This window comes from Nyctibius grandis, chromosome 1 (assembly GCF_013368605.1).
Source record: "Nyctibius grandis isolate bNycGra1 chromosome 1, bNycGra1.pri, whole genome shotgun sequence".
NCBI classification, from domain to species: Eukaryota; Metazoa; Chordata; class Aves; order Nyctibiiformes; family Nyctibiidae; genus Nyctibius; species Nyctibius grandis.
The window spans coordinates 125,076,374-125,098,080 of record NC_090658.1 but is presented as its reverse complement, the minus strand read 5'-3'; the positions used below and the strand labels follow the sequence as shown (position 1 = coordinate 125,098,080).

At 44.4% G+C, this 21,707-nt stretch overlaps 1 protein-coding gene across 1 annotated transcript in view; it reads right to left on the bottom strand.

The window, feature by feature from the left end:
* KLHL29 (kelch like family member 29) overlaps positions 1-21,707 on the bottom strand; it is a 146,233-nt gene that overhangs the window by 4,078 nt on the left and 120,448 nt on the right. Inside the window, exons 9-10 of the mRNA XM_068404314.1 lie at positions 18,459-18,652; positions 10,164-10,308 (exon numbers count right to left, since the gene is read on the bottom strand). Of these exons, the coding sequence (XP_068260415.1) occupies positions 10,164-10,308; positions 18,459-18,652 (339 nt within the window). The remainder of the gene's footprint in view (positions 1-10,163; positions 10,309-18,458; positions 18,653-21,707) is intronic.

The window sequence follows — 21,707 nt, the reverse complement described above, 5'->3', positions numbered from 1 at the left end:
TCATCCTGAAAGATGGCTCTGAAAGACAACGAGCCCACCTCTGAAGGAGCAGGAGCTGATGGTGGAGAGGCACTGCCAGCAGGGCCTCCTGCCAGGGCTGAGGTCCCTATGGCCAGGAGGAAGCAGAGGTAGCAGGACCTGCCGACCCAGTAAATGAGACAAATGTGCAAATTAAACCATGATTTAGGACTTAAGATATTTGTTGAGGGGTGGGAAGCCCACCTCTGTGCTGGAGCAAGTTACTATTTAAAAGCAAAACAGGCTGGGAATTACAGCTTGCAAAATATGGCATGAGGAGGGGGGGAGGATGGTCCCACCCCAAGCTGAAACAGTCCCGATGTGGTGGAGGAGCTGCCGAAACCAGCAGGATGAGAGGTTAGAAATGAGGCCATGGGGCAGTGGTTGCTGTTTGTGTTTCACTTCGTTATCTTAATAGTGAAGCTGAAGGAAATGGAAGCTTAATTGAATTGAAATATGGTTTGGGATGTGCCAGGCAGAAGAGGGTCCAGTGTCAGAGACGGGCTGCAGTACAGAGCAGATTTGCTGCCTTGGTTCTCTAACGAAATGCTGATCAGTCATTTAAAAAAATACTCCATAACAAAACTTGACCCAAAAAGCAAATGGATTAATTTAGCAACTTCATTGGGTGAAGTGGGAAAAAACAAAGAAACTCCCAAAAAAGAAGATCCCCAAGAAAGATCTGCCTGCAGAATTATCAGTCATGGGTAATTGTAAGAAATGCCAGTGTAGTGCATGGAGCCTGGGGCCCATTCCATCAGTGTTGATGATCAAGGTCCAGGGCCCATGAACGGTCTCAGATAAGTTTTAATTTACTGGTGTAAACATGTTGGTGTAGATGACAGCACCTCACATCAGCATAGGAGAGGACCTTAGTGGCTGTCACCACTTACATATGGGGCCTGGCTAATACTTACTGCTCATTACCCAAGAAGACTGCCCCGCATGGAGCATTTGATCTGGAGGGGAAGAAGGGGATGGACAGAGGGAGGACCCTGTGTGGAGACCTTTCCATCTACACTCTAGGTGACCCTGGGAACAGCAGCCAAGGAACCACCAGCCCTTCCTAGCTGGCTGTGTGCCGCGTAGCTGCAGTCTGGCCTTAAGTGCCCCATATCCCCTTAGGCATCTAGTGTTAGGTCTCTAAACAGTGACATGGGTGCTTTACAAATTCCTCTGTAGTATCTTAGCTGCCCACATTTCTTCTAGTAAAGTCTCCTCTGTGCCATGTTTAGTAGCAGCTACTCTAAGCCAGAGCCACTGCCACCGTAGCACAGCTGAGGAGCCAAGCACACCTTCCTGGAAGGATCTGGGTCCGGGTTCCTCCCCAGCCCACGCTCTGGATGAGGGGTTACAGCGGGTGGGCAAACGTCTTTGTGCTACAGCACCGAAAGAAATTCCTGCCCAGTGGCTGTGACAAGCAGCTCAATACTGTAGCCTCCCATCATGGTGCTGATGTGCTGGGGAAGAAATGGATGCTGAATTCCACCCTCTGAAAGACTGTATGAATTTTAAATAGCGATTAGAGTAGCTTCTGCCCCCTCCGTATGCAATTCCCATAGATAAGACTGGCGTAACGCTTAGCTTGTGAGTCACGCCTGAGGTTAAGAAAAACGGTGAGCTACTCCTGCTATCAAGAAAAGGGCAGTTCTAAGTACGCAGCGGGTACTTACTTGTGCAGGGGACTTTGGAGACATTCAGGAATCCCAGGGCTAAAGTGGCAGGTAGGTACTTAAGATCAATTAGGAGTTTAGTCCTAGATTGCTGCTACTTTGCAGTAGTAGGACAATAACTGCTAATTTCTGGGACCTTAGGGAACAGGAAACTCAAGTGGGCTCTAAAACCTTGAGGAAAGTGAGTGGAAAGGAGTACGCTCATTGCTCTTTCTTCATTACTGTGACAATATTTCTTTTCTCCCCTCCTTTCCATACCATCAGCTGTAAAAACATCGTTACCAAGGCTGACGTACAAAGAAAGAAATAATTACAATAATTAGGATGCGAGTTTATTGCTCGGTGCCATTAATCCTGAGAGATAAAATGATTACAGGCTGTCAGAGCGTGGGAAGGGAGGAAGCTCCGTGCTGCAGAGCCTTGCCATGGGGACAAAAACCCTCCGACAGCTTCGGGGGTAGCGACCTCGCCAGCTAAGGAGCAGCCGGACCCCCCCTCTCTGCAGCAGCACGCCCGGGGTGAAGGTAACCAGCATCAAAATGGAGGTCACTTCATCCACTCCTTCCAGGAAAATACATTTCAGCATTTTGCAAATTATTACCCGGTAGGCTGACGACCCTGCTTTCTACTCCCCGGGTAATCACTGCGGTTTACTAGAGAGGCTTCACCGATAGCCCTGCAGCCAATTCACCCGAGGTGCCAGGGCGTCCTTCATTGCCCAAACCATGAGCAGTGTCAGAGGATCACACTGTGGCTCTCCCCTGACACTGCCACCACTAGTCCGGTCCATCTGCTGACCTCCACGAAGCTATGAATCACACCCCTCAGAAAATCCCAATGAAGCTGAGGTGCACCAAGGACTGCTGGGGGCCTGGCTGTCCATGGTTGGAGTGCTTGTGTAATGTGAACGCTTTAAATCTCTTCTCTGCCTATCCACCTTACAGTCCTTCCCCAGCTTGACTGAACAGGTGGCAGAGAAGATCCCTCTCTGACAGCTGGCCATTAAAGGACTTGATGGACAAAGCCAATCACTGAATAATAAAAAAATCACAGAACAGCCCAGGTTGGAAGGACCTCAAAAGATTGTCTGCTCCAACCTTTCATGGGAAAGGGACACTAGATGAGATTATCTAGCACCTTGTCCAATTGCATCTTGAAAACCTCCAGCAATGGAGAATCCACCACATCCCTGGGGAGGCTGCTCCAGTGGATGGTTGTTCTCATTGTAAAAAATTTTTACATTGAGATGAAACCTCTCCTGGTGCAACTGGTACCTGTTGCCCTTGTCTTCTCCATGTGGCTCCTTGTGAAGAGAGAGCCTGTGTCCTCCTTGTAGCTGCCCTTTAAGTGCTGGAATACTGTGTGAGGTCCCTGAGCCTTCTCTTCTCCAGGGAGAAGAGACCTAACTCCTTCAGTCTTTCCTCATAAGGCAGGTTCTCCAGACCTTTGATTATCTTTGTGGCCCTCCTTTGGACCTTCTCCAGCTGTCTGTGTCTTTTCTGAATTGTGGGGACCAGAAGTGGACACAGTACTCCTGGTGTGGCCTGACAAGTGCTGAGCAGAGTGGGATGACCACATCTCTGTCTCTGCTAGTAACACCCCAGGATCTGATTTGCCTTCATTGCTGCATTTGACTTTGCACTGCTTTTTAATCAACTTTTTTAATCACACCTGAGCATCAGCCTCGCTGTCTGCTCAACTGCTTGATGTCTCTGCAAACCCTGCCTGTGCTCCAGCTCAGGCACGGAGCACTAGGGCTTGGCACGCATGAGCTCTGCTGATGCAGCTCAGCTGCCACTCACTTAGTGGCCACCTTCTCAACAAGAGTGTTATGGACCCTCCACTTTTCATTCAAAAACATCTTATAGTGAAAGTCTCCCGACAGGTAATAAGTTGGAAGCAACCCAAAGCGGAGGATGTCAGCACCTCTTTTCTGTAGTGTTTTGAGAGCCAAGTGCCTGGGAGCTCCTGCTCCAGCCCTTCTCTCTCCCAGTCATGATGGCTACACATAGCACCAAGCAGTGGGACTACTAGCAAAGTTCGTTAATTTTGATTATTACTATTTAAAATTTCCTGCTTAGTCCTAAAGTTCATGTCAGCCTCATCAGGAAATGCTAGGAAAGAAAAAAAAAAATCCTATATTGTAAAGTCTAGGGTTGTAAAAGAGATTTGAATCAGCTGAGTTAGCATGTTGTTTTGATTCCCTGAAACTTAATATCTTCTCAGTCCACCAGCAAAGCTCCTCTCCCTCCTCACTCCTGCCTATGCAAGCACATGCGCTCACTAATTTATTTGGAGCAGTTCCATAAAGGTTATTAAATATTATCAGTTGGATAGACACAGAATCTGCTTAGAAGAAGAAAAAAATCCCTGCATTTATTAGTGGATGAATTTCCTTCCTGCCCTAAGATTTCAGGAGGACTTCACTGGAGGTGGAGCTGAACGACGCTCATCAACTGGGTGGAGTAAGCGCTAGGATAAGAGAAGCCTTCAGGGTACCAGATGCTGCGGGAAGCGGCTCGGGGCAGTGCTAGGCAGAGCTGCAAGTGCCCCTTAAGCTTTTGCTTAAACTGAGGACCTTTTAGTGAAACCCACATGGTGGTTTGCAATGCTGAAGTGAAAGGCATCACCGCTGTCTCCGTGGTTGGTGGTGCTCAGGGTGTCAAGGCATTGTCCTGAGTTTGGTAGGGGTGCTGACAACCTCCGTGGTTATTTGCGGCCGGGTTGGCAGCCAGGTTGTTATATTTGAGAGGGCTTGAGCTCGGGTGACCATGTTGTGCTGCCAGAGGTGTCATCTTTACAATGAGATGGATAAATGAGGGTCCAGATTAGTCACGGTCAATTAGGAGGATATCATGCCACTTCTTGGAGCAGGATTATTAGTGTGGGTGTTTTGACCAAGCTCCAATTATATTCTCCCCTACTCCGTGAGCACTTTCCCTTGCTAATGATCCAAAACCATCATGTGGCATCGTTACTTGTTGCTGAAAAACAGTAATGTTTTATTCCAAAGTCCACTGCACATCAGTAATGGGCCGAGTGCTCTGTCTGTATCAGTTACACACTAATGCACACCAAAATCCTTCATGTCATCAACTGCTACAGAAATTATTGCTATTAGCCTGGTGCAGCCATTCTCATCTGCTGTCCATGGAGCACAGTAGCAGCCACATGTCTCCTTCCAGATGTGCTGGAAGATTTCGTTTTTTCCTTCTGGACCACACACTTCCAGCTGCAAACGCTGCCTGCTGAACAGACCAGCCTTTATGTCTGTGGGCTTGAGAAATGTGTGGACATTAAGGGTCTGTGCTCTGTAATAGCTTCACCTGGGAATATCCATCCAAACAAGCTGTGCTCTAACCCCTTCCAGTGCCTGGAGTTACCACGGACTTTGCAACGAGGAAAGGAATCAGCTGAGGGAGTCTGCGGCTGGTGCCATACATTAGCAATGCCTAGTAGTTAAGCACAGGAGTCGCCATGCTTTGCTGTTCACAAACAAGGGCTTATTTAAAGAGAAGGGGAAAAAAAAATCCACAAACTGACCCCGTTTTTGTGCTGTTCAGCCTGAGTCGAAGTTTTATTAAAGATTTCCATTCAGCAGAACCATCTAATAAATCTTACTGGTTAACAGTCAGAGAAGGAGGAAGAAAATACTTTTCTGGTGTCTGTTGGGAATTGCTGGTAGTAAATTAGCTGCTCTGGAATTATTGCCGGCACCATCACGCTGCCGCTGTTGCCCCGTGGAGGCTCTCTGTAGCACACGCCTGTTTGCACGCTGCCTGCATCCTAAGCAAGCAGAATATAGAATTTGTAATCATGCACAGCATTCGGTATTCTTTTCACTTGCGGAAAAATAAACCCTTGAAGAGCATTGCAGGAAGGGAGAGCGCCCGCCTGCGAAGGGAGGACTCGCCAGAGCTGGAGGGGAGGGATGTCTTTGCAAGTCCTTCTGGAAGGACGTGTCCAGCTGGGCAGAGCAAGGCGTGGTCATCCCGGCTCCTCATCCCCGTCAGCTGCTGTCTGCCACCACCGCCTCCAAAGATCCCACAAATGAATAAGGGCTGCCAAACCAAGACGAGGTCCATGTGGCAAACAGGACATGCTTGCCTGATGTTTGGGAAACATCAAATATTTCTCTCACCCTCACACGTCGGGTGGAAGACGGTCAAGACCTGTGTGTGAACTCTCAGTGAATTTTAAACCACTTCAGGCTGATTGTAGCTCTTTGCCCATTTGGCACCATCCCTCAAAGGGTTAATTCTAGGTCAACATGAATTTCTTATTGACTTCCATTAGGCTGGGCTTAATCTGAAAATGATGCTCAGTTTGCTCTTCAGCTAGAGACCTGAACCATTTATTTTTTGTTTTTCATTAGAAGTAATTTAACTTGATATTAAAACCATTTGAATGGGCCTTTAAATTTTCACACGTGGGGAACGTCACACACAATTTCTTCCCTGTGCTCGAAGCCATCACCCTCCCTAGTCACTAACATGTAGAAACAGTGCAGATAAAAAAAAAAAAAAGCAATGCGGTCAAGATTTTTCCCAGCAAATTCGGTATTGAGTGATTCCTGGTGAGAGGAGATCAATAGCATGCAGTTAATTTTTAAGTTGTTTATGTTGCTGCTTTTAAACCATGTTTTTTGTGATCCATGCTAATGAGCGGAATGAGGAATTTATAGATTCATAGGCTGAGGTCAGAAGGGATCTCTGTGCTTAGTTAATCTGAGCTTGCGTCTATGCAGGCCACGGACTTTTCCCCAGGCAGCATCTCTCTTGGAAACATATATGATCTCCTCTTAAAACCACCGAGTGTTGGTGAGTCTGCCCTCTCCCTTGCTGGTTCGCTGTTTAATTATCCTTGCTGTTGGGAAAGTGCCTCACTTCAAGGCTGAGATGTGTCACTTGACTTTCTAGCCCTCGTAACCTGCTACGCCTCTGTCTGCGAGACTGAAAGCTTTTCCACTTGCTCCCAGTGATCAAGTCATCTCTCAGCCTTTCTTTGATAAACTCCTTAAATTTCATGTCAAAGATTTGATTTGCAACCTCGGGTAGTTTTTGCAGCTTCCCTTTGAACTTCTACTGGTATTTCCACATGTTGATGCGTGGACCCAAGACCTGAATTCATCTCGCCAACGCCGTATGCAGCAGCACTCTCTCTTCCCAGCTTCAACTTGTTTTCATTTCAGTGTTAGGGCTCATATTATATATCCAATATTGCATTGACCTTTTATCCACCGCATTGCGATGAGAGCTCATGTTGTGTGGCTCTGAGTGGCCTCCTTTATGTCCTTCTCCGAGTGCTTGACTTTCTAAGGGGAGCAGGGCTCCTCTGCAGGTACAGCCTGCGATTGTGCTTCCTCCATGTATTACTTTGCATTTAAAATACCACTGCTAGCTTGAGACCAGCTAATTGAGACATGCAGATCACTGGCTAGAAGAGCTCCTTCTGTAATATTTTTTACCCAGCAAGAGTTATACCACCTGCAACCTTTACCAAGCGAGATCTGTTACCTGGATTGTTGGTAGATATATTAAATAGCATTGAAGAAGAATCAATGCTTGCTACCGGTGGCCTTGCCCAATGATATCTTCTCATTAACAACTACATTTTGAGATCTGTCAGTGAAGCAGATTTAATCTCTCTAATGTGTGCCTTGTTAATTCCATGTAATACCAGTCAAATACCTTGGAGAAATTGCAGTATATTATAGCATCACAGTTGTCTTTAGCAGCCAGGCGTGTTTTATTTAAAACCAAAACAAAGAACCCAAATTCCCTCCCAAAAAAGCAAAAGACAACAGGTTGGTTTAACAAGACCCATTTTCCAAGAAAGCACATTGATTGCTGTTCATTTTATTATTAGTATCTAGTTACTTATTGATGAAATCCCAAATCAACCACTCTGGTATTTTGCAGAGGACCAACACGAGGCTAAGTGAGACCACTTTTAGCCTGATGTTGGTACTCTGCAAAATTAATTGCTGCATTAAAATTCTCCCTTTCACCTTTTCAAAATACAGAAACACTTTGGCAGTGCCCTGATCCATCCTGAACTGTAAGAGTTATTAAAAATCAACATTAGTTGTTCAAACAGCTTCTCAGTGTAGTCTCTAAAGACGCCGGCGTCTAAGACAGCTGAGTTGCCTGATTTGAGAACTTAATTTCTGACCTTTTTCGTTCACATCTTTCCTTGCTGCCAACAGTGACCGCTTCTGGTCTCCTCGCAGCAGAACATAAAACCAAACCTTCTCGCTCCCCTCCGAATACAGATGAGAAATATCCATCTAATCGGTCTGTGCTGCGTTTTGCTACCTCATCAGCCTCATCAGCAACGGTTTTATAACTGATTAAAATTACATATTTGATCCCAAAAGGTTTAAAGTGCCTTTCTTTTTCCTCCTGTTGGCCCTCAGTATTTCACTGGTTCCCTCAGCCTCCCGTAGCAGCAGCCAGTTTTTAACCCATACCTTGTATTTGTTAATGCTAACCTCCCATTTTCCCTATTTCCATACATACTGATTTATTTAGTTTTTATCACAGCTTTCATATGCTGAAATACTTTTCCTTGACCATTTCCCAGCACATTTGAGAATTTTTGAAATTGTGCCTTTTTTTGGCATTCAATTGGGATGTGCTGAGCTATTCCTTTTTTTGGTGACTATCCCACTATAAATGTAGGTTTGCAGTCCACTGCTGCTTTAGGCCTTCAGAAAAAAAATAATTTAAAAGTCTGAAGTTACTTTTTATTGACAGGTGTCATATTCTACTTAAGCAAAGCCAGTTTATTAGGGTGCCTAAGCAGCAGCTAATATTTAGGTCACTGGTTTACTCTCCTTGGTCCATCACAAGGTCTCCCACAAGATTCCCTTCTGCAGGGTGCAGAGCAAAGCAGCCCTTCATGTTAGAAACCTTGGGAAGTTTTGGGGCGAGATGCTCACCCAACAGCCCTTGGTTGAAATCACCATGGCTAGCGATTTCTCTTGTAGTGTATTCCAGATACTTAATTAACAGATTTTTTTTGTTATGTTTTACAAAACAGAGATGGTCAACGAGCAGTTCGTCCCTCTCTATGGGAAAATACAGGATTGTAATCAAGTGTACAAGTCCCTCGCGTTTCATTTTACTGGTTAGGGCTCTAATCCTGAGGTGCATCGTACCCTTTATTTCTGGTTTTCAGGAGAAAAATATCATTAGCAGCCCTCCTCCTCATTCTGCTTTGCCTCCTGCTGGAGTGGAGGGACGAGGAAGACTTGACCTTAGCACAGGACGCACACCGCAGCCACCCGGGATGGAGCTGGCTGCTCCGACCCCTCTATTTACAACAAACGTGCTTCAGCTGCCCAGAGAGGGCACTCGGTAAATTAAGAAAAGAAAGGGGAAAAAAATGAGAAAAGCAGAAAAAAAACAGCAAAAAGAGAGAAACTGAGCACGCTTTCTTAAAAAGGAATTTTCTCATCCGCACCAAGGTGAAAGGTTAAATGCAACAAATTAAAACATGGAGGTGTTTTACAACGATAGGATGGGGGCTAGGGACACCCCTGGGGCAAGGAGCAGAGCTGTTGAGTGAATGTTTGGGAGAAGCAGGTCTGTTGTGGGCCCAGCTGCTGCCCCATCGCTGCCATTCCTCCCACCCCAGCCAGCCTTTTGCCCGGGCACTTACCCAGCACAACCCCTCTGCCCTGGTTTTGCTCAGTGCCTCAAGACACTGCTGCATCGGACATCAATAACAAACCTTCACCCAGCACCCACGGCAGTGTTCGTGGGCCAGCAATGGCTTTTCCCCATGAAACCGATAGCTCAGCCAGTCCCCAGCGTGGGGATCTGCTCTGTAAGGGGCTGGCGCTGTACAAAGCCTGAAACAAGCCTGTCTTTCTCTAGCAGCCACGTAACACTTTTTAAAAGGCTTTTAAGTTCTGCCAGTACCTGTGATGGGTGCCAAGTTTTATTTTTGTCAGCCAATTTGGGAAGTTTGTTAAACCTGTGACCGGGATTGGGGAAGCGAGCCCAAAAAGCAATCAAAAGCACGTAATAAATAATAATTAATATCAGTGTGTGGTGCTTACCCAGTGCTTTTTTTTCTTTCAAGGATCTTTTAGCTAGTTAGCAAATACATGGTCCACATTATGGAGGTCTCTCCTACAGTGGGTATTTATCATCCTCCAATTACACATGGCAAACTATGGAAAACAGCGTTCCTGTAGTCTGCTGGAGGAGCCCAACACACGTCCCTCCCCGCTATCCATCGTGTCTGAATGTGAAGACATGCATGAACCATAGCAGGATCCTACCTGCATGTGCACTTTGGGAAATGCTGTGTCCCTGACCACGTATGAGAAAGAGATGAGGCAAACCCCCAGACGGTACACACCTCCCTTCCCCTCTCCCCTTCACTGTTAGGTAGTATGAGCTTATTTATCAGCAGAAAATGTTAAGGCACCGGTAATTCAGCTTTAATGGTTTTTCTCACCTGCAGAACTGCCTGGAGTGGTTCATGTTGGGACCTGCTTTAATATTGCCTTTCTCTGGGTCATAGATGGTGGTTGCTCGTGCATAAGCTCCTCCAAGAATAAAGATGAACCCATTGAGAGTGACTGCAGGAGCATATTTGTTATCTGTCAATGGAAAGCAACACTGAGATCAGTTTTAGGCTCAGGTTTGGAGACTGTTTTTTTATTTATACATTCCCCTTATTTATAGATAAGTCATGTTTCTCTAAACCTCCAAGGCTAGGGAAAGAAAAATGAGGAAACCTTTCCTGGTTTTGTTCTTCTCTCTCCCAGTTCTCAAAGGCACTTTTAAAGTTCATCAGTCCTTCATCCCCCAGTATGCACCTCCCTCTAAACTGGTGAAGTACAATTATCCTCTTCTGAAGCCTCATGGAGTTACTGTGAAAGCTCCACTCTTACATATGAAATTAAGATGTCAAGTTGTTTCAGAATTTTGAATTGCTGCAAATTTTTACTCAGATGCTTCCCGTGCCTTTGCAGCAGCTAAGTACAGAAGAAGCCCACAGCGCAAAGACCTGCTTTAATATCCAATAGTTGATTCTCCTTTGTATTCTGCTTTTGCTTGTGGGAAGGTCACCCACATAATCTAGAAGATTTTCTGAGACCCGACTTTTTTTTCCCTCTTCAGCTGTCTCATAAATTCACCTGCATTTTTATTTTCAGATGTGTGTGTACCTCCATGCAGTCCTGTACTTTAACAACGAACTCTGAGGTCGGGGTTTGAAATGAAACAAGTCCCTAAGTCACATTCAATCAGAGTTTCCAAAGATGCTTTAAAACTCTTGTGTTAGCTGTGGCATTATTAGAAATATTGGTAAAACTAACCATAAATTATCGAATAAAATAATTCTAATTTAATTAGTTGACTTGTCCCGTATGCTGCTAACATGCCATATGCACATTATTAGAGATGAGCCAGTTGGGCTGAAATTTCTCATGATGGTGTCTGTCTTGATGCAATACAGGTTTTTTTTAATCAACAGTTCAGTGAAACCAATCAGCAGTGTCTGTGAACAAAAGACAGGAAGATATATTGCTTTATTTGAGTTAAAATAAGCTGCACAACCACTTCTCTAAGAAGCAAGTGCCTAAGCCCTTTGGGTCATGCAGCAGACATTTCCTGGGTGGCTACCCTGGTGTCAGGGGACACATAAAAATTCTCCATACATAGCTATAAGTTAAAGCCTCTTCAAAATCTGCATTTTTATATGCTCAGAAAAGGTTGATCCTCTTGCATCTCCAGTGGAGAATCAGCATGGACACAGTCCTGCCAGTTGGTTCTTGTAAAACCACCTTACACCATTAAATATTTAATCAGACATTTGACAGGAGTTAAGCAAAAGCTGATGAACATCTCCAGAAGAGAGGTAAGTTCCTTAACCAGGTTTGAACTCGTTTAACTAAAAGGAAAACAATGGTTTTGTGGTGTCTGCTTCTGTTCCAGCATGGCTGCAGGGTGATCTGGCTCAGTTCACCTCACCCCACGTTGGTGCGTGCCTGGGGGGATGTACAGGGGTGCAGCACCCAGCACGAAACAGACAAAACATGTTATGGGTTAAAGTTGTGCTCCTATTACGCTGAGTATCTACAGGCATATGTCAAAAAACCACGGATGTATTAGGAAAATGTCACTGATCCTTGGGAACAGATGGGAAGAAACTAATTCATCCAGAAAATAGAACAAGGAGTATTCAGTTTCTTCTCGGTGCCACTAAGCCACTATAATTCATCAGAAAGACTTATCTGTCCTAACAACCCGGCTCGCATCCATTTCCAAATCAGACTTGCATATGTGACATTTTTTCCAGTTAAGACACTCATCAGAAATTTTCCATATTTAATTATCACATCTTCCTGTTCTTTTTTTTTCCTTTGACTGGCACTGTGTTGCAGGAGAATGAAACTCTCGCATAATAAAAAAGAACTCGGCTCCCAAATCTCACAGGGAAATTATTTGGGGCTCCCTCAAGGCAGAAAAAGTGACTTCTCAGGAGACGGAATCACTGACTTCACATTCCTTTTTGTTAAAGAAACAGAGGGAAACCCCTTGGTTATTTTTATAGTGACTTTCTTTTCTCTTTTCAAATAGGCAGACAGTCTGATATTCTTTTTCTTTCTTTATTTAAGAGGCAATTGTGTTTGACTCTCATCAATTTTTCAATACATCAGCTATCTGTTGTCTTTTTACTGCTTTTGGCTTTAGCTACGATTTCATAAATTGGTATAAAGTAAGCCTGAGATAGAGAAACAGAGAAATCTCTGCTGTTTCTTTCAGGAAGGGAGAAGTTCACAGCAAACAGTCTCCTGATCCTGACGAAGATATGGCAGAAAGACACGAGGGACACCGCTCCAGAGACAGGTACAGAGAAAACAGTGGGGTTTATTTTTGTTTTGTTACCATGGAGGCAGAAATTGTTCATAGATACAGGGAGCTTGGAAAATTCAAGCCATCATTCCTGCTACCTAGGTGTGGATGACCACCTTCAGTCTTTAACCTTACTTCACCCCAGGTGCTACCCACACCCTTCCTGTGTTGTTGTCCTCTCAGGGCCTGGTAACCTCATGCAAACACTCAGGAGACTCCAACTTCTGCTGCTGCTGGAAGTTCTTAACATGCTCATAGTCCAAGGTGGTTGGTTGGGGAGGCTAATTTTGCAAAAGCGTGTTCTGGTTGGGCTTTTTGGTCAATGCTACTGGGCATGAACATGAGCTCCTATGGGTCAGAGGCTTACTGTGGGATACAGTGGGGACATTGGTTATTTCAAAATTCTGCTGGAGGGAAGGAAGAGAGGGGAGAGGAAGCATGGAAACAGAGAAACAGCCTCCTTTCCCCTCCAAAATTCAAGTGTTGAGGCTGTTGGATACAGCAATCCATTTCAGGCTGGAAAATCTTAAATGGAGTTTGTCCAGGACAGCAAGCACACTTGAGATTAAAAGGCAGAATAAATGTAAAGGAAATAACAGATAAAAGGTACTCTTCTCTCCAAGTGGATAACATCATAACATCACAACATCATTCTCCTTTGCTGTTGCTATAGGAAAATATGCAAGTATTTCTATTCTAGTGACAGGTCATTGCAGGAAGGGGTAAGCACTCAAGGACAATCCTTGAGTCGGAGGTGTACTTCACAAGGGGTTGATAATTTATCTAAGTGCTCCTCACTTAATAACGACAGCGTGCTGTCTGTGAGGTGTTTCGTGGCCCTCATATCTGTTGGTACATTATATGGTCAAGTAGCACAGTTCTGCTTTCCCTTCCGTGATTGCTTAAAGATCTTATGTTGCCTTCCAGTAAAGCACTCGGTCAGAGCCTGAAGTGGCATAAAAATGAATGGCAGCAGCACTTCATATGGAAACAGATTATTAAAACCAAGCTAGTCAATCATTTTTATCAGGAGGAAGAAATGCAGGCATGCCACCAGTCCAGATACAACTCCAACTGAAGGGTCTCCCTGCAGGCACGGATGGCCAGTTGGGGGGTTGATGGACATGATGAAGCAGATCGGAGAAAGGAGACTAGTTAACAAAAACTAAATCTGCTTTTAATAGTAAGTGCCTCTTCCCCTCCCTGAATACTATGCAGACAAGCTCAAGAATGGCATAGTAATGGATAAGATAACGTCCCTCAGCTGCCAGGAGACTGTGGTCTGATCCCTTAACATAGCTTGTGAGGCTGAAGTGCAGATACTGCAATTAACAGCAGGGTCTCAGATGTCAGCTCTTCTGGCACAGTGCTCTCAGGCTACCTGATTTCTCATAACTACACAACAGACTGCAGGGCCCTATGGTTTCCCCAACGACCGCTGAGGAAACTCTCCTCAGAGACCCTGAAGTTGAGTGTCCTCACTTGCAAATGCCGCATTTTGTGTATGTGTGCCAGGGATCACCCGTGCCAAAGCAGAAGGCACCACCTGCCATGGTGGGGCAGTTTCAGCACCACATTTACAGGCAAAATGTTGATGAACTGAAGAGAGTTGGACAAAGCATGGTCACGCAGATGAAGTGGAGGTAGGCAGTGAAAGGGAAGACATCTGATAAAGGGCAAACACGAAAATATTGACTTTGCTGGGTAGAGGGTAGAGTAGGGGGAACACATCAAGGAGTGGAAAAAACCCATTCTGAATGGAGGATATGGCATAGAATCATAGAATTGTTTTGGTTGGAAAGGTCCTTTAAGATCATCAAGACCAACCGTCCGCATACACGGAGGAGAAATGGGTGAGAGAAAGGAAAGTAAAATTCAAGCTTACTAATGGGAAAAACACTAAGAACTAGTCATGGAAAGAAAAATACGCTGAAGGATGAGACGAAACACTCATTGCTTTGAGACTTCTAGGTGAGAGCTGGCCAAACCCACAAATGGGTACCAAACTATTGGCCTTGGCGAGAGGGCCAAGACATATCTGATTTTTCTTGTAAAGTCCAAAAATAAATTAATGGGAATAATTATGCATTTTAACCAAAATAAGCCATGGGACAGTGCAGTAAAAATGCACAGACACTGGTAACACTGTTTTCCAGATATTTCTTGCATTCTTAGCTCTGTGATTGTCCCACTTTGGTCAGACGTGTCACTGCAGGAGTAAATGGTGTGGTGAGGAACTAGATACTTAGATTAGAAACCAGAAATGCTCATAGATCTTTGACTTCTGTGTTCCTATAGTTCTCACCAGATTTTAAAATTTAATACTGGTGATAATTAAACACTGGTTTTTTTTATAACCCAGAAACATTAATAAAAACTTATAATTCCACCAGTACAGACACTGACTGTTCAGGGTATCAAAAAAGGTCTATTTTAGTGCCCTGGCGTGAAGGCACAAAGTGAACTAAAAGGCAGTGACAAGATAATTAGGCTTACTTACAATCACTGACTTCAGCACATCTGTGGCCATCTTGTTAAATAAGACAAGCCTCAGGAAGCTGGGCATGAAATACATTTTTAGCAGAGATATATAAGACAGGCTGGCAAGAAATGGAAGGGCAGGTGCTGCAAGTACGTAGCCTGGGTTCATCTACTGTTGTAGGACTTTGGCTCAACAGCAGCAAACTTCTTACAGCTCAAAACACAAGGGGATGAGCAAGGTAGGTTTATCAAAAACATGCGATGTGAAAGCCCTTGGGAAGCTCCATTACTCCAGTAACATCAAGCTGTGGGCTGCGCTGCTGTCGGAACATCTGCCAGCTCCAAAGGCAGGGAGGACAGAAGCAGGGCAAAGGATGGGGAACTGAGAAAGACCCTCTCCTCTCCATACATGGATGTGTGTAATCAACACCTGCCCAAAGGCTACCACAGCATCCGTGTGCAACGTGTTGGTGAGCCTAGTGTCATATCTACTGCACACAGGCATCTACGTCCCAACACCTCCTGGCAGGTGAAAGCTAAAGAATAAATGGAAACTAGAAGTGAATTCACTGCTTGTTCCTAGAAGAAATCCAGGCAGAATAGAGCAGGGGTTGAGCTGTGTGGACAGGCTATCGGTCCCCACTCCATTATCTCCTCTGCACAGACAATATGTCAGTCCAGCCTGCTTCACCTCCATTCAGATTAGCCAAAAAATGACCCTCTCCCGTGCCATGGCTGACACCAGTGTTGCCTTGGATTAGGCTGGCACATGACACTTTGGAAGTGATGGACCTGTTGGGTTCAAACATGTGTCATGCTGCGTTTAACTCACTATCATAAAATACTGCAGTGACTTGAAACAGGTACTACTGCTCTATAAATCTCCAGAAACCTTGTCTACTTTCAATACCTGCATCTACTGTTGCACATCTGAGCGTACTTGAGGTGTTTTTAAACAATCTCGTGTCCTTCTGGAGGTCAAACAAGTTTCACTGATCTCTGGGGTGACCTTAACCAACACAACTTGCCGTCAGATGTCTCAGTTGAGTTAGCTCAGAGGGACAACTCAAGAATTCACAAATCAACACAAAAAGGCTCTGAGGCTGTGAAAGGCACCCCAGCAGTGATGATATCAGGGTTTATCTCAGCTCTATTTGTAAAAAGCACCCCAAGACTCCTGCTACTCCCTCTTTGCTTTAGATAAATGTTGACTGTACTGCACTTGGCATAGCATCCAGTTCTTGGGGGATACTCTACAAATACAGGTGACGCTACGGTTCTTGTAGAGCTGCAGAAATTAAAGTATATTTCATTTCCACTATTCCCACCACCTTTTAGTGAAGATCAAGCATTGCACCAGTTCAGTCTCCCAGACATTCTCCACCGGGGTGCAATTTTTCAGTCTCTGTGTATTTTACTTTATTTGCAAATAAATTGATGTTATACATTTCCCAACAAAGACACACAGCAACTCTGCATTTCATCATATATTTTATGCCTTCAGCTTAACTAATTAACTTCACTTACACCAAGAAAACATAAATACCATCTTTTAACTTCACCAGTGTCTTTCATGTATTTTTGCAAGGAAATAGTAGTACACACGCATTAGCACAAGGGGTGACAAACCCAACTCTGGATGGTTTAGATGATTTTTTCCAAGCACGGATGGTGTTGATGCCTGCTAGGCAGTATAACGAGCCCAGGGAATGATTTCTTAGCTCCTGTGGCACTTGTACTATTTTGGTAAGGAAAAGGAATACCTCTTTGCATAATGCATTCATTTTTGCAATATGCTGTGAGTACAGGAAAACCTCATACTGTCAGTCAGTGGATTAAATGAACAGCAGCAGCTGTAGCCGTGCGATGGAAAAAGCCAGGCAGTAGGGTTGTTTGCACTGCTGTATTACATAAACATGACTTTTGCCGGTTAACGCCCTCCTGCTGGGCGCTTCATGCTGCATCATATGCATGTCATGTTATGTTAGGCTGGACAGAAACAGCAGCAAGGGAGTTGGAAAGCAGCAGTGCTGTCTGCGCAGGTGAGGCTACAGCTGTGGCTCTACCAGCTCCTCATGCCCTGATCTACTAGGGAACACCAAGAAGAGAGTCATAATTATAACAAGCTACAACAAAAAGAGCAGCTTATTTTAGCTTTCTGAATATGCTTAGGCCTTACCTGCATACTTTATAACTGTGCTTGTATAATTTATTACTTGCTACTCCTATTGCTCTACCAGGCTCCATAACGAGACCATTATTTTTTTTAAATGAAGCACCTCATGTCACAGTTTCAGCATGACTAAGAGGTTTAGGATGGTGAAACACTGGACCAGATTGCCCAGAGAGGTGGTAGATGCCCCATCCCCGGAAACATTCAAGGTCAGGTTGGACAGGGCTCTGAGCAACCTGATCTAGTTGAAGATGTCCCTGCTCACTGCGGGGGGTTGGACTAGATGCCCTTTAAAGGTCCCTTCCAACCCAAACTATTTGATGATTCTACGATTCTAGGATGCAAAGGCAAGCCACCCCAAGGCAGCTTCTCTGCGATGACTGCATGAGTGTTGTTTCTCTGGCCACTTGAGTACAGCCAGACCAAAGGCTGCCCACAGCCACTCAGTGCAGAGCAGGTGGCCCAGGTTGACTGTTACCCTGCAGTAACATCTTTGTGAAGCTGAATGCTAAACCTCACATCCAAAAGCAGCCTAAACACTCAGGGTGCAAAGCGCCACAGAAAGCAAATAAGTTGCAATCTTCTGAGCGCTACCCTCATTTTGGAAGGAAGTCTGCACCTCTAATGTTGGCTGGTACGGTGGGAAGTTTAGCCTCTCGTCTTGCTCTTTATTCTGTAAAATGTTCGGTGAGCTCAAGGGCATCACGAACTAGTAAACACAGTTTTAATAATCTACATGTCTCAGAGATTTCAGCCTCTGAATCACATATGCCTTTGGACACCACTGATACACCCCAGTCACGAATGACTGCCGCTTCCCACAGGACAGGCGGTATTTTAACAAACTCATGAGCAATAACCCATTAACTGAGCAGTGCTGTAAAACCGCATGGAGCAACACATGATGCCAGGATAAAGTTTCACTGCACTTTGCAAATTTTTTGGATCTAAAATTACTAGTTGTCCATACCTAATAACTGCTTTCTTTTCTCCTCTACTTTGAACTCATCACTTCTAGCTGATAGCTAGTTGCATTAATGAGTGACAATTGCCTTCAGTAAAGATCCAGATAATTGCCGCTCTGGTATAATATACTACGCATTCCTGCCAATCTGTTGTAAATATATGTCCCCCTCACCCCACAACTCATTTGCTTTCCACAAAGGCATTAAAATACCTGTAGCACAGAGATTTCTCTCGTAATACAGGTTTACTCTGCCACCACGCACCCCTTACCGATCATCGGAGACTCTATAAAACTCCACGAATTAGTCTGCGGGATGTAGGACTGCAAGACCCCCGCAGCTCGGCCGGCTTCGTTTACCCCACCGAAGACATAGATCTTCCCACCACAAACAGTAGCAGCAGCCGAATGGACGGCCTTTGGCAGAGGAGCGATGGTCTCCCACTGGTTGGTTATCGTGTCGTACCTAGGACGACAGCAACCGGAGTGAGCTGAGATGACGCAACACTGGGTGAACAGTAAAGACAGGATAGACAGGCAGGGAAAGTAGGCTGGGATATAACAGAAAGGCAGCTTGACAAGCAAAAGGAAAACAGAGGTGGAAATGTATTTTCTAACATCCTACAAATTCAGCCACTTGACAAACAGTGTAATTAATGCCTTTTCTGAGCTTTTAAAACACTGTGAAAAGCCCAGAGAAAGCTGGTTCTATTTTCTGTATATGCCTCTCAAATCTCATTATAGCCCAAGCTAAAGAAACTCAGGACATCTTTGTTGAGATGTCTTCCACTAATTAATTTCTATTAATGAGTATACAATGAGATTATTCTTGCAAATCAGTGCAATGATATCCAATAGCAACTGCAGGCAGGCAACTGTTCATACGCTTCAGTTGTTCAGCTTGTGGAACACATCTCACCTGCAACATAATGCAACACGATAGCTCTTTTTACTCTGGTTAACTGACCAGCGATGCACATTTTGTGCCAGAGTAAGTTGCTTCCATTTAATTTCCATTGTGCAAACCAAACTATTGTGCTTCATCGCAAGAAGCTGCAAACGTTAATGCTGGAATAAGATTTCACCATTGCGTCCATATTTGACATGTAGCAAACAGAAAAGAGTACGCATGAAAAGTGCTAAATTAGTTTTAAGGTCATCAGTATCTGATTTAATTAAGCCATTGACCATAAGGGATGTGCAGTTAATAATCCATGGATGAAGATTCATTTTAGACAATGTCACAAGTACAGACATCATTTTTTTTGAAAGATAATGTGGCAGGGATCCAAATAGCTGCTCTAAAATGAGTCTTGGAGAGAGTAGAAAATAACGGGATTTTTTTAGGCTTCTATATTTCCATGTGAATGGCACATTCAGTCAAATAGGAGTTTCCTGCGTAGCGATTATTCAGAATTGTTGACTGCAAGAACAGAAGTCCTCATCACCCATTCAGGGCTTTTGCTCTTAATATTAGTGATATGCTATAGGCAAACATGAAACGGATCCATGGCCATGAACCCATCTCTAAAAAATGATTTAGTGACAGGGGAATTCTCCCTTTGTAATACGTCCCTCAGATTCTCACCGCCCAAACTTCAGGAAAATAAAAGGGAGAAATGATATCAATTGTGGAAACAGCACAAAATAATGTGCTTAATGAAAATGCATTAATGAGTTTCCAAGTAATATAACTGAAAGTAATTAACACACTCATAAAACTGAAGTAAAAGCAAGAGGGAGGCAAACTTTCACTAAAAAAAACTTAGGAAAGTCCTTTATAATGAGCATGGAGAACTGCCTTGTACAATGCTCTAAATGAGTTTCTGAGAAATTAAATTCATCTACAACAAAGTGATCAAAGGGGAGAAATATAATGAGATTAAACAACATGGTGCTGGGAGCATTCAAGGTGACACACCTATATTGGGCTGATTCTTAACGTTTGGTACCAAACTGGAGCCTGCAGATGCATGTTTGACTGCCCGAGCAGCTCCACCACAGGCTACAGCTCCTGCATTTGCCCACAGTGCTCTGGGCAGCACTCATGCCCAGCCTAGCAGATATGCAAAAAGTGTTGCATAATATAAAGTTTCATACACTGCTTTTGGGTTACACTTTGCTAACTGTAGTAATTTGGGGCTTGGTAATTTAATCGTTGATGTCGTATTGTATAATAAAAGCTGGTTGAGAAATTGGTTAGAATTGGTTAGAAACTGGGCAAAGAAACAGAGCTGAGAAGAACTGACCTGATGTGCCTTTCTAGTTCCTCCAATTCTAAGAGATGAATTATATCTGTCACCTGATACGTGTTGTTTCGCACAATCCTCTCTGACTTAGCACCACTGTTAGTCCAAACTTCAGGAAGGTTTGTGGCCAGTCGAAGTGGTCTGAGACACAACAGCGAGCAGCCGTGCTGCCTTTCCTGGCACTGGCAGAAGGACCTGGCAGACCACAGTTTCCACGACTGATACGTTCCTGCCAATGACTTTCTGATTGTCCTAATATGTTTTCGGGAAGGAGGGGTTATACCCTTCACATTTGCTGGGGGTTGGGGGTGGTTGAGGACCATGTCTATAGGAATACTGGAGGAAGGTTTAAATTATAAAGACAACAATCCCTTTTCTGGATGAATTTCACTACTGGGACCTCAGGTCCCCTAGACCCCGTTTTTCACTGTTCTCTGTTTATGCTATACGATGACAGAACTGATCTTTCTGCCTTCTACCCTCCTTCATCTGCTGCTGGGAAACCAGAAATGATGAGTTTTGCTTCATCTGTTGAAAGCCAAAGGCTGCAAATCTACTGGATATAGGTACAAGTGGGGCAGCTAAAAAACCCACTCTTGTCTTGAGGGTCATTTGGTTTAAAAAATCAGTGAACCATAAAGCAGGTGGAAACCAGCCCTTGTCCACCTAACGCAGGCATCTAACGTGGGTTTCACATAGGCTGCTCAGTGAAGCAATCCTCTTAAGTAAGTGCCTAACTTAATCCTGGGGCCGGAGAAATTGGTGCCTTCAAGGCCTCCTGATACCTGTTCATCAAGTCCCTCCATCCCCCGGGAATTTATTCCTCTGGTTCATACACTCCTTGCAAAACCGTAGACCTGATTTCTAGTCTCTGTTTTGCTTCAGCTCCCATCCACCATAAAGTAAGGGTTTTTTTTTCTGTTGGACTATAAAGCTGTCTGCTATCAAATCTCTCACGTATGGACTTGCAGAAAATAATAAAGTCACCTCTTCACCTTCTATGGGATAAACTAAGTAGTCTAAGCTCCTTAAGCCTCCCACTGCAAGGCAGGTTTCCATCATTTTGGTCTATCTCAAGTCAGCTCTTAATGTGTTCACACAAGGATTTGCACCAGATTAACTAAATTGGTTTAAAAATTAATAAAGTTGAATCTTTGTAACCTTCCAGGACAGGAAATAATGACACCTGCTTTACCTCTCTGCCCCAGGGCCTTTCCAACTGTCACGTCATCTCCAGCATTGCCATCACTTCACCGCCACTGGTGCTAGTGG